General features: G+C 31.5%; 1 protein-coding gene across 3 annotated transcripts in view; it reads left to right on the plus strand.

The window, feature by feature from the left end:
- Positions 1 to 1134: 1134 nt before the first annotated feature.
- The window catches only part of LOC143222536 (uncharacterized), a 102682-nt gene continuing 89432 nt past the window's right edge, over positions 1135 to 14384 (plus strand). For 2 of the 3 annotated variants that reach the window (XM_076449155.1, XM_076449174.1), the window contains exon 1: positions 1136 to 1436. In XM_076449155.1, coding sequence (XP_076305270.1) covers positions 1263 to 1436 — 174 coding nt within the window. In that variant the 5' untranslated portion in view covers positions 1136 to 1262. Of the gene's footprint in view, positions 1437 to 14384 lie in introns of all 3 variants that reach the window. The other variant, XM_076449165.1, reaches the window with a different exon arrangement.

The following is a 14384-nucleotide window of genomic DNA, read 5'->3' on the forward strand; positions in this document are numbered from 1 at the left end:
ATTTACAAGAGATATTAATATATCACTAATATAGCCCTTCCGTAAACAGAATATTTACAATTTTCCATATGAGGCCTAACTAGCGATTTGCATAGCGAAATTTTTAGCTCTTTTATTTCGAGTTTTAGAGCAAAGTCATATTAGATTATCTACTGTCTATTGCGAAAATCACCCATTATTTTTGTGTCCAACTCCGTAAAATTACAGCTGTACCACCAGAGAACTTTTAACTTGTAATCACTGATTGGTTGGTTTGGTATTTTACGGCGCAAAGCAACTAGGCTACCACTGTTTCTATAGCTACAATAAACACTTTTTTTAGTCTCACGTGCGACTCGTAATCTGAGGGTAGCAGGTTCGTATCCCCAACGCACCAAACATTCTCGCCTTTTCAATCGTGGGAGCGTTAGAATGTGATGGTGAATTCCACTATTCGTTGGTAAAAGAGTAGCCCAAGAGTTGGCGGTGGGTGGTGATGACTAGCTGCCTTCCATCTAGTCTTACACTACTAAATTAGGGACGGCTAGCGCAGATAGCCTTCGAGTAGCTTTGTGCGAAATTAAAAAATAAACAGATTTTAACTTAAAACGTTGCGTTTTATTCTATTTCTTTTTTTTTTTTTTTGCATTTGGTCTGTGCTTGTAAAAATGTGTTCCTGAGTAGAATGATGCTAACGATGTTTTCAAACTTGTGATTATGGGCATGAACTAAAACTCTAATTATTTTGCGCATAATATTTATTTCATGCTACAAAACTCAAATACGATGTTTACATTATTATAGTATGATAACGCTTACCAGTCTGAATGAAATCTATAGAATATATTGTTTTTTGTGCCTTCTATAATACTCCCTCTCTTTTCACACATTTTATTCAAATGTGTTAAGTGTTAATAGAATTCAGATGGCATATGCCGCAAGTTCTCGAAGAAGTCTAAAAGTTAGCCAGTTCTATATGTTCTGTATATAAAATTTTGGCGCGCATTCCTATAACAATATAAGTATTAAGAAAAATAGTGCTAAGTGTTTATTTAATTATGTACTAATAAAACTATATTATCTCATATGCATAACTATTTATTGAATAAATATCAAGACGTTTAAGATGCTATTGTAAATTCAACTCATTTTTTATGGAATAATTGAGTTGTGAACCGATACTCTTACACTGTAGTTAGGAAGTAATTGGGCTTTTGTATTAGGATACTTTCAGAGTATCAATATAGAGATTCGCATGTTTGAGGGTGTTTAAAATTATTAAAATGGCGCGATATAGATTCCCTGGCAGACCCGGTCAAAGAATTGGTCGTAATTACGTTACAGCTTTCTCATATAATACGAAATTGCATGTAGATTTGCCCCTAATTAGACCTGTATCAAACAGAATTGAAAAAGGATTAAATAACTTCTATGAATTGTTCGGAACGTCAGATGAGGTAGGCTAAGCCAGTGATAAGTGACATACTCTTTTTAACAACAAACTTGGACTTAAGAGTAAGACTTAGTAAAGTAATAGTTTACTTAATTCGCATTGTAGTTGCTGGTAAACTGTGAACAGTATGAATTGCAACTTTTTAAGTACTATTATGCTACGAGTATATCGGCGTAATAATAATGTCAGTAATAGTAACATTACATTAACAGTGAATGAATAACAGAACATTCTCAATTTTGTAATTTGTATACATATTCCTCGGAATTTAACTTTTTAGCAGCTCTTTGTATTTCATTTCGATCCTCCCTTTTTAATTTCAGTAAAATTAAGCGTGAAACTAAAAAGTTAGGGAATAATTTGTCTTTTAAACTGGAGGTGCAGATTCTGAACTAAACTATCAATAGTAGTACTGCTAGGCCTAACGAAAAAAAATTACAAGAAAAGAAGTTCGACTTAAAATTTAAGTAAAATATAAACTTGAGTAAATTAAGGTTTGGTCTGTACTGGTCATCCTCATTGACAGTGATATGTTATAGCTTCAGAAAAAGTGTCTAAAGCATTGAAGCTAAATGCAAGTTAATTTTGATAAGTATAGAATAATAAACCTTTCAAGTGTAAACAAATAGTAAACTACAACTTACCCTAGCGTTAGAAAGACCCAGAATTCTATAAACTAATATATACTAAAAATCCTTTGATAATTTTGGTTGAAAGTTTTTCTTCATGTTATAGTTGGAGGGAAAAAAAGTCAAACATTCCACTTAAAACATTTATTTAAAAGCTGTGGAAGTAACACTGTGGTCTAGCACTTATTATAATATATAAAAATAAATGGGACCAAGGGTTGATGGACTGTGGTGTGACATATTTTGTTTTTAATTATTTAGAATATCCAGTAAGTCAGATTACTGTGCAAAAGATTAGTGTTATGGAAATGATCTAATTGAAATTAGTGTTTTTGCTTGCTACATTTTTATTATTCTAGCTATCTAGTAATTGAAATGATAAAATTTCTTTGTGAGAAACATAATCAGAATTAGTGTTCTTGATTGTTATTATTTTATATTATTTCAACTGTTCAGTTATTAAAATATTGCTATTGTTATTTTTATTACTTCAAACTGATTCATCTTGTTCTCTTAGTGTTTCAGTTTATTAAGTATTTAAAATTTAAACTTTATAAAAGTAGTTTTGGTTTTAATGGTAGATTTTCCGTAATGTTTTTATGCAGATTTTCAAACTAATATCATTTGCTTTTATCATATAAGAATATTTTGAACACAAGAAGGAAAAACTTATTTTTTTTAGTCAAATTATTATTTTGTTTACTACAGTGAACTTTTTTTATTGTGTTTGTTAAAAACAAACTGAAGAAAAGGGAAGGCTATTGATGTCAAATAAATAAGCATCCTTGTTCATTCTGATTTTTATGTGTGTGTGTGAAATCCACATCTTTTAGTCTCAAAACTATGTATCATGGTGTGTCTTTTATGTATTGTGGTTGGAGTATTTTGATTCAATAACCATCAGCATTACACTGATGTTTCACCTTCCCTGATACTTTCTCTCCTGTTAACTGATGTCTTGATGAAACAGGTCACCTTGTTATTTGTTGACAGCACTGAGGTTTTCAGGGAAATTGTCTGATAAGATTATATGTCAACCCATTTCATTGAACTTATCAAGCATATTGACATAATTTTTGTAATTGGGGTCTTTGTTATTTCTTAAAGACTTCTCAATAATGTCTTTAACCCTATAGCTATATGTCGTGTGTCAGATGCCATGCCATGGTGTTTAATGACATGCATTAAAAATTTTTATTATCTACTATTTCATAAATTTCTGTCAGTAAGTTTAGTATCAAGCTGTAGATTATAATTCCATTTTGGTGTTATACATTATTCAGTTTTAAATTTAAAAGTAAATATTAAAAAGAAACAAAGATTCTGAACATTGATTTTTGTGTGGAGAACTGGTTCAGATTAGATGTTTGTGATGTCAAAACATGACATATGTAGTTTTGCACAAATTAGGAACACAAATTACTAATATTAATAAGCTAGAATATAAAATAAGAATCTTCCATCTTTCCTATTTGTTGAGATGTGGATCACATACTGAATCAAACAGTGGCTCCAATTACCATATTTGGAAATGGTCAGTTATATAACCTTTGTATATAACGTGAATAACCAGTTTCAAGATCAGAATGCCTCCCTTATGGTTTACTTATCCATATTCATGTGTTAGGGTGCCATCTCGTTCTTTTGAAATTAGATTTCAAGGAGGTAAGTTGTATCTTTAGTCTGCTTGAAATTTCATATTTTTTGTTAATCAAATTACAGGTAAGCTTTGTGAATTCTAATGGATTTCTGTGGTATTGATGTAGTAATTTATTATTTTTGGTTATTCAGTTTGTTATATATATAAAACCTAAAACAGGTGAAATTGTGAAATTTCAGACTTGCGAAGCAGAGAGACAAAGAAACCAAGTACAAAGATCCTAACAATAAGAAATAATTGCTTGTTTTCCTTCTCTAGTTACTGTTGTATGTTTTAAGAAAAATAAATTTAAGAACTTATTTGTAAATAGCAATAATTTATTATACATATATAATGCATAATAATTGAAATATGACTATTTTACAAAGACTGGTAACTTTGTAAATACGAAAAGGGTCAGGTTTACATTATTGGATATGGTTCAACAAGTACAGTTATGCCTTGTCATTGTTACTTCTGACAGTAATAATAAATAAATTTTATATATATATTATACATATATTATAACCATAAATCTTCAAGCCATAAACAAAATACATTAACATGAAATAAAATATGCTGCATATTTTAATAAAAGACCCTAGGATACAAGCTACAATGTGGGATTATAAAATGTATCCTAGGTTTTGGAAGTGACTGTGGATGTAGGAGCCACATTGCAGTGGGGATACACTGTCTATCAGTCTTAACTTCCAATTTGCTTGTCTCACATAAGAAAATTAGTAATTAGGAGAGCGAAATATGGGTGTTCAAGCCCACAATGTCCCACATCTGTACTACCCTTCACTGCTTGCAGACAGTTATAGGAAGGTGACTGCTCTCTCAAGTTAAAATAAGAACAAGATAAATATAGAAAGGTGAAAAATAGATAAATTTAAAAATGAAAATAAGGTACTACCACTTGGGGGCAAGTAAGATAAAACTTACCTTTTGAAGTTAACATTCCTGCCCCCAATATGGTAGAGGCACAAATTAACACGACATCATTAAAGTGATAGTTTATTGTGACTGTCATGCTTTTATATGCAGCTTGTATAATGTCATGAAATTTAAACTGTATAGATTAAACATTTGTGATTTCATGTTACAATTAGTAGCTGAAATGTATATTTATTTCCTAATTTTTTACAGTGGTTATGAGTCTGGTCAAATTGACAGATCCATTGTAGTTAGGGTAGAGAATATAACAAAGTGTAGTTTTACTGAAAACAAACATTTGAAATGTATTCAGGAGATTTTTAGAGATTACACAAATAATATTTGAGATTTTAGGGTGGAGAATAATTTTTAATCATGACATGATGAAAAAATCACTTTTTTCAGTCAGACTAGTTACAAAACAGACACAGTATTTTCACAAACAAATTTTTTATAAAAATATTTTATTAAAACAAAATGAGAATTTTTTGAGCCTTAAAGACATGGAGTCATTACTAAGTTTATTAAATTTGTGAAGATATATGTACAGTATTAAAAGTTATAGTATAAATACTCCAATAAGGAATTTTATTTTTATTTTAAGTGCTTTAGCCTTGCATGTTATATGAACAAAAATAAGTCACTTTCATGGTTTCTATGCTTACATAAGACCATTGAAATTGTTAAAGGCAAAATTTTCTCTCATTTTCACAACTCTTTGGCATAAATGGTGCAGATTTGTGCAGAACTCATGATTTGTCTTAATTGCTGAGTTTTGTTCCAAAATACCTGTGATGGGCTTTTTTGGTGAGTTAACACAAGAAGAAGAGAATATGTTGCTATTCCTGCTTCTACAGGTAATTCAGTTGATCATGTTCCACTTAGTTTATTCCATGGTCTTTCCTTGCTGCAACCATCTTTAAAGTTCCTGTTCCAGACCATTTTGTTTTTGGGCAATAGCCATACATTTTTGAGTGATGACAGTCCACCTTTCTTTCTCAGGCAGTCTGTATTCTATCAACAGAATAATCCCTGAAACCTCAGGTCTTTCACAGAATTTTCTGTTGTTTGGTTCTGTCCCTTTTTGACTTTTTGCAACCCTTCTCATTTCCAGGCTTCATCTCATATGGTTTTGTTACTCATTCTTTAACTCTGGGTTTGATTTTTTCAGTCAGGCCTGTTATTACCTCTTTCTGCATATTTACTCTCATACTTGCTTCTTTCCTTCTTGGGCTCTGTTTTTGGCACTTTGACAACTTTTGGCTCAGTCTGGTTGTTATTCAGACCCCCTCTTCTTCTTTTCATTATCCCCTTTATCTTTCTTCACATACCCACACTTTCTAATAGTCCACCTTATACATGGCCTCTGAGATCTTTTACCCAGGACCAGCTTTCTACTACTGTGGCACTATTTTTGTCACATTCCTTTGTTATTGATCCTTCTGTTACTCTTCCTATTGAGTGTAATCCTTTGCCTCACTTTTCTGTATTTCCTAATTTGTTTCCTTGTTTTTTGGTCCTTGCCTTCACTTGACTCTTCACTGGGACTCCTTCTTTCTTTGGATTTCCTTCCTTCTTTCATTATGACATCAATTCATCTCAAGATTGGATGCTTTCAGTGTATATTACCTTTTTCTTATATACAGTTTGTCAACTTTTTTCCATTCTTTAACATCTGTTCTTCACCAGCCATTGGACAAGCTCCTCCAGGAAGACATGGACTTTTTTCATGCATTTATCTCCTCCTCTACATCTTTTGGCTGTTTCTCTCCTGTTAGTTTTTGGTTTTCAAAGGTTGCCATTCTTCACTCCCTCATTGTTTTTAGGAGAAATATGTATTATTTTTGTTTCATTGTAAAGGATCTCACCAGGTGGCTGGTATTGTCTCATAGGATATACTTATTCAAAATGTGCATTGAGCTAGGATAAGAAAAAGTGTTTGCAGAATCCACCATTGCTATGCCTGTACTATTGTGAAGTTGGATGTTCCACAAGACTAATCTATTGTTGAATCCACACCATACTAATTCTGTAGACTAGAAACAGTTCTAGGAAGATGATCTACCCTCTTCTCAGGTTTGTATTTGCTAACTTTTAAAAATAGGGTCTTGCAATCATCCATTGTACTGTTTTCAGTAAAAGATTTATTTGGACTGAAAGACCACTGGGGATCCAGACACTTTCTTTGCATCTCCTCCACATGAATACTCTCCATCTTTAATTGAGTGGAATACTGGAAATCCTTGCCACTTACCAGTTTATAGCCACTGGGGTGTTGAACCATGGAATATCCTTTTCAAATAGGGTTTGTCCTATAGAACTGTTCAGTTAAGTGGATGTATGCACTCACTATATCATACCAGTGTACATTTATATCTAACATGTCTTCTTCATACAGCCAATATTTGTTCAGTAGAGTCAAGGTGAATTCTATATAGGTTTATTTTCCATAACTATAGTGTCCTCTTCCTGCATGTGATAGTCATGTAGAGTCAGACAGTTGAGGCATACAAAAATATCCATATTATATGACAGTGTGCTTTTTTTCATAGCTGGAGTTTGATAGTAGTGGAGTTCAGGTGAAATGCAGATAATTATTACACATGCCCTCCTTCCACATCTGGATTCTGTTCTTAAGTCTAGTGGTAGAGTTAAAAGTGTTCACACAAGATATAGTTAGAATGCACCCCAGTATATACTAGACATATTAGTTGTTTGATGATTTGCTTGCAAGTAAGTTTTTGGATAGTCATTTTTACATGATGTTCATTCCTATATCACAAACTTGGCTTCTTTGCCTTTCTGCTCTACTATATGGGCAAAAATATATATCCTAAGTGAGACCAGATGTTGTCTCCCTTGGGTTAGTCTTTATAGAGTCCCCACCATCAAGTGTCACATCTCATGAGCTTCCTTTTAAGTACTTTCTGAAGGGGATCTTCTAAGTAATTGTTACCACTACTAGCATGGCATTCAAGTTAAATTATCTATAAGGAGATATTGCCTCTGAAACTAATAATTTCAATGCTTGAAATGTATTTCCGATAGGTACTCCTCTCTATACATATACCCATACGTCCTTCTTGTTCTGGTGCACAGTTTTATATTTTTTTCATCAAAGAGTGAAGTTTCATGAGAAAAAACTTACAGGTGTAGTTATTGTATATAGAGATGTTTTACCATCTTGTTGATAGAGGGCTTTTGTTGCATGATGTCATCAGCAGCACAATTCATGCAAAATTGCTTGAAATTAGGTGGATGATGCCTCAAGGATTTTTGGCAGACATCCTGAGGAAGATAGCCAAACTATTGGAAATATATTTTCATGTAAGGCAAATGTTAATTTTCCTTTCTGTAATGAGATATCATGTGCTGTGTTTATTCTTGGGTGTGAATTTCCTATGAACCAATGACCAGGAAAACAAGATTTGTTTGAGGGACAAGTTTTACCATTGTCCTTTCCATGTTGGGCAGGTAGCTACTCTTTCACTTCATTCTTTTTATTACTACAAAAAAAAAAACATTATTTAGATTTGCAGGAAGCTGTACATGAGCATTTAAAAATGTGTATTTGGAAACCTCAAACCCAAATTACACAAATATTTATACATCTTCACTTAATTAACAAACCCTGAAGTTACACACAGTAATAAATGTATTTAATTTGTAACAGTATTATTATATTGTTTTTGGCTGTGTTAGGAGCTAAGTAAAATTTGACTGCTGGCATTGGGAAGAATATTTAACATAAAAGTTATAAAAAAAAAAAAAACTTTTAAGATTATGAGGTATACCTTAAGAGCCTAAATTTAACTACCAAAGTAAACAAGAGAATTGATCATACCATAACTTTTAAAGTATATGCTTTTTGTCATAAAAGTTTGACAGATTTTCAGTAAACATTACAAGATTTTCTGTGAATTTGCTTATGACAATTTGCATTCGGAATGCTGACTGTTTGATGCAAAGTGATTTTGATTTTAAGATTAAAAATGCCTTTTTTTCATCTTACAATTTTGAAATTTCATTTGCATAATCTCTTGAACATTTTATATGAATATAAGAATATTTTTTCTAAAGTAATTACTTATATTTTTTACTTTCTATACTGTATTACTAACTGTAGCTCTATCATCAATTACAGAGCAGTGAAAATTTTAAAATGGAAAAATGTACCTACATTTTCATTTTTAGTTACATTAATGATTTCACAATTATAGCTTTTTACATATACTTTATTTTTAATATTTTGTTTTCTATTCCTGATTTTAGAGTTTATCATTCACCTTGACGCACTTTAGTGAGTGCTTGTGGACAAAATTACAATATCCTTGGGCACAGAACCATTAGCAAAATGTTGCACTCACAAGCTACACTAGACTCTGTGAACTGAGTAATTTAAAAAGTAAATATTAAAACAAAAATTTCTAAATATATATTTTGTGTTATGTGGTACATTTAATGCAGCTTTCATTCAAGTCAGATGTTTCTTATGCCAAAATCAAAGTATAGTGTTTATAAATTAGAAACTCCAATTACCAATATTGACAGCATGGAATATTAAATAAGAAACTTCTACTGTTTACTGAGATATGGCTGTATATTGTGAATCAAAACACAGTGATCCTACCCATCTCTTCCATTTTTGCAAGTGTTTGCTTGTGTTCACCTGCTTCACAGTGTCAGTCAATTCAAGGGACTTATGAAGGGGTAAGAGAAAATGTTGTTTGATAAACAATATTTTTTAGACCCAAACACAGTTTAGTTAGTAAGCTTGATAAATTACACTAGAATCCTGTGATATTTTGTTTTTCCAAAGTACATGTATAAAACCTGAAAATGTTTTATTTTAGATCTTTCAACATGTGAAATGTTGCAAGATTTAGCATTCAAGGTGCAACAAGTATAAACTTATTTACAGTTGTAAGTGGTAGAGTTCATCGTTTTCCATATTTTTCTATTTACTGCTTTTTTTATGAAAATAACTGAAATTTAAGAATTTATTTTTAAATTGTAGTAATAATACACACACACATGTACATATATATATATATATATATATATATATAAGGTAAGTAAAAATAATAAATACGAGTTGACACATAATGTTATAAGCTTTTAAGCTATTAAGAATACAAATTTGTGGTTTCATGTTACAGTTTGTAGTCATTCTAGAATGAACATTGTAACTGATATCGTATTTCCTTTTTATTTATATGACAGTTACAAGGTCGGTCAATTTGATCTAATCTATAGAGAGATAAGATAGAAAAAATACAAAGTTATTCTGCACATTTATCTGATATTTATTTGGATTTTTAAAAGAAGTTTCAGAGATTTTACAAATGAAATTGCTATTTACTTTTATAATTCATTTTGTGTGTCATTCAGTATTCTAAAGAAAAAATATTTTGAACACAAAAGCTTTGTTATGTTTAGTGCCAAATTTCTTTAAGATGCATAAACTCTACTAAAAGCTATAATATTGAAAACTATAATAAGCACAAAATGTATATGGGGTAAGTCCTTTGTACTAATTCCATAATTAAAGAGTTAAAAAAGATGTTGATCCTTTCAAATATTCATTTTAAAATAGGAATAACACATAATTAATCTTCTTTTACAATAGGCTTCATATAAAATATGGGTCTCTATACACATTTGCATTTAAGTATCTGTACTATAACTTTTAATATAGTATGTGTATCTTTAGAAAATTTGATAGTCTTCTGTCCAGATAAAAACATATATTTCTAATGAAGTATTTTTATTAAGGATTTGTTTTTGGATATATTTAGTCTGTCTCACTACCTTCTGAGTGTAAAATGATTCTTATGTTATGATCAAAAATACTTTTCTTCATTTCATTTATATAATCTCTAAAACCTCATGTACATTCCAAATGTTTGTTTTCGTAAAACTATTTTATTTGTTGTCTTTCCTACCCTAACTCTATACAAAGATGGGCAATTTGAATGACATTGTAACCACCAAAAAAAACCCCTAAATTATCCTTTATTTTTTTTTATAGAATGACTTCAAATTATAACAGGAAACTACAAACTACATTTGTTTATCCTAAGTGACTTTAAACTTGTAATAGTACTTATTCTAACTATACATAAATTTTATTGTTTTACTGCCCTTTGAACCATGTTTAATTACTATTCCCATTATTTTAAGTCATTTGGGTAATGTGGGGGTTATGTTTGCTTTTGAATTGGGTAATGTGGGGGTTATGTCTGCTTTTGAATTGGATTACTCACAAGCTACCTACTCCAAAGCTGTTTGTCTTAGGAAGATTTTTATAATTATTATTTATTTTATGCAGTCTAAACTTATCCAGCCTGAAGAGACTCTTAGTTTTACAACTTTATTACTTTTATAATCGCAAATAAAGTATATACATGAAACAAGATAAACATAGTACTTAGTAAGACCTTTTTTCCACTGACTTATCCTTACTTTTTCTATAGGTAATATTTTGAAATTTGTCTGTCTTGTTCTTTGCAGCTTAACCTGTATGAAGTACTTATTAACATGTGTATGACATTAGTGAATCTGTGTTTTGTTGGGTTTTGGACTTCTCATCATTGTCATAACCATTTCTCCTACATATAACAACTGTATGGGTGCAAATAAAAAGGACAGTTTCAACTGTTGTGTTTCATGGGTCCATATCAATAAATTATCATCATAATGTAGGATAGAAATAAACTTTTAAATCGGTAGTTAAAGTGTTGCATTCAGGATTTGTGCAGTATTGAAGAATGCAGCTTATCTGATGTAATTGACAATCTGGATGTGAGCTGTTATGATAAATGAGCCACAGAGAACACTTTGGCCAATTCACATTTCTTGTGCTCAAATGTATGCCTTTTTAGTCTTACGTGGGTTGTTTCTACAGCAACATTTGTATTTGATGTGAAATATGTTAAGATACCATCAGACACATTTTTAGCACCTCACTCCCATCAAGATACTTTTGTCTTTGCAACATTTTACTTATTAAAAGAATTAAAAAGCATAGACAAATGTATATATTTCTAAAATATGTAATTAGAGAATAAGTAACCATGTAATATGGTTTAGGGGACAAACGTATTTCAGCTGCTATCCGGGCTCTTTTCTGTGGTTTGGTAACATTCTTATGAAGTATGAAAATATGGAATATGATTTCACAGTACTTTTGTCTATCTGGATAGAAGTATGAAAAACTATTTGGTGTGTTTTTTAAGGTGGTTGGACTTGATTAAAGTGAGTGGTTCTGGCAACATTTTTATGAATTATGCAAGTATGAAGTGTAATTTTGTAATAATTTTATCTTGTCTGTTATATGTTTCAATTTCAACTATCCAGAAGCTTAGTTAAGTGATAAATTTAAAAGTTAAGTAAATGTTGTGTATCCAGTTTATATTTGTTAACTAGATTGATATATGCATTTTTTTTCTTAAAACGTGTATTTTGATATTTTTAATAATGGTTATTACAAATAAGGATTTATATATAAAAGTTTTGCAAACTTACAAACAGTATTGAGTCATTGGTCTGATCTAGAACTTCCTTGATATTTTATTAAGGGTTCATGATGAGTGAATTAATTTTGAGTTGGTATCGGTACAGTTCATTTAACTGGGAGCTAGATCGCTCTTCACTGATCACACAGTTTTTTGCAGATCAAGTTATATAATGTCTGTAAAAATATTAACATCTGATGTTAATCCACTAAAGGTAAAAGGATTGTAATGTTCAAAATCTATAAACATTTCTGGTTGAACATCAGAAGTTTTTGATTAATAAATGTTAATTACAGATATAGATTCCAAGGTTTATAGTATATCAATCACAGTAACCAGTAATATATACTGTCTATTTGCACTTTTCATTGATTATATTTATAGGTATGAGGAGAGTTTTGTGAAAAGTTTGGTAGGCATCAACATATTTATGACAAATGTTGTTGATTCTGACACTTGAGAATTTTCTACAATTTTAGTGAATAAACAGTTTTCATTGTATTTTGGGATGACATCAAATTTTCTAGAACCAATTCATGAGCATGTAAGAATCTGGATTTAAACCTGGAAACATAACCCAGAAAGTGCATTTTTTTTTAGTCATTTTTCCAGCCATTGTTCCTTCAGCAACTTCAAAGGACCATGCATTAAATAGCCAAACACCAAACAATTAAACCCTAACAACACCTGAACTGACTTGAGAATAGTAAATAATAATAAATTAACTCCTTCATCCAAGCTTATCTCATTATCAAAATAGTAAGTCCTCATCATATTTATTAAGGTAGAATGAAGTCACTCAAGAGTATCTTCCAATTGTGGTTAACATTTACTAGATTTGATCTGTTCAGCATCAAACTGACAAACTTGTTGAAACAACCCAACATAAGATATGATCCCTGATCAGACTGAATCTCTTTGAGCAATGTAACAAAAGTAAAGAAATGAATTAAAGCATAAGAAGTTGTTTTGGCAGGAATGTTTTTCAAACGGATACCTTCAAGGAATCAAGTGGATGTGCACACCATAGTCAACAAATACTGGTTCCCTAATCAAGTTTCTGATGGGTTGACTTATGGGTTCTTCAAAAGCTGGGGTAGGTTTAAAAGGAGCATTAGCAATTTTCTGGTTAGGTTTTCTGAACAGTTGAGAGGTATGATAAATTTTACAAAATCGATAAACATCTTCCTTAATTTTTGCCAAAAGAAATGTCTCATAATTTCATTATATCTTGTTGACACCTTAACAACCTCCCATGGGCAACTTTCAGTATTTCCGAATATGTTATCGGATCAATGACTTGATAAACTACACCCCCGTCCTTTGAAGCATGTGCCCACCCTGTCTTTGTCACTCAACACACTCTTGGAGGCCATAGCCATCCGTGTTTCCTTGGGTCATACTATCTCTGTTTGTTCTCTCTACCTGTCACCTGGAGAGACATATGATTGATCAGACCTTGAACAGTTGCCATCTCCCTTTCTAATCCTGGGGGCCTTAAATGAACATCATTCTCTCTGGGGAAGTGCTGTTATGGATAGGAGGGGTTGCTCTGTAGAACGTATGCTCTCTTATCACAACCTTTCTCTTTTCAGTACTGGTTCTTCCACTTATTTTCACGCACCTCGTCAGTCCTTTACTGCTGTTGATCTCTCGGTTTGCTCCCCTTCATTATTCTCTCCTTTTTCATGGAGGGTTGACAATAATCCATGAGGCAGTGATCATTTTCCTGTGCTTTTGAGAGAAACTGGCCGTGGTCATTGCCACTCAATCCACGTGCCCCAGTGGAAGCTGGATCAGGCAGACTGGTCCACTTTCACTACTCTCGCAGAACTTGATCCTACTATCATCTGTTAGCCATCAATAGACAACTGTGGCAGCAGTGACTAACAGTATTATACAAGCAGCTGCTCAGTTATACGGGACAGTTTCAAAAAGTGGATGGTGTTGTGCAAGGCTACTGTGTGTGATTCAGTACATAAGCTATATCTTAGCAAAATGAAAAGATATGAGGTTTTTATTCTATATTCTAGCTTTAATAATATTAGTAATTTGAGTTCCTAATATATACGAAACTACAGACTTGATATTTTGACATCACAAACATTAATTTTAAACAATGCTCTTTCAACATATGAAGTACTCACTAAAATCTATATATAGATGTATTCTTTTAATATTTACTTGAATATTAAGAAATTAACTAATATATAATATTAAAGTTTGAT

Source organism: Tachypleus tridentatus, chromosome 1 (genome assembly GCF_004210375.1).
Source record: "Tachypleus tridentatus isolate NWPU-2018 chromosome 1, ASM421037v1, whole genome shotgun sequence".
Taxonomy (NCBI): domain Eukaryota; kingdom Metazoa; phylum Arthropoda; class Merostomata; order Xiphosura; family Limulidae; genus Tachypleus; species Tachypleus tridentatus.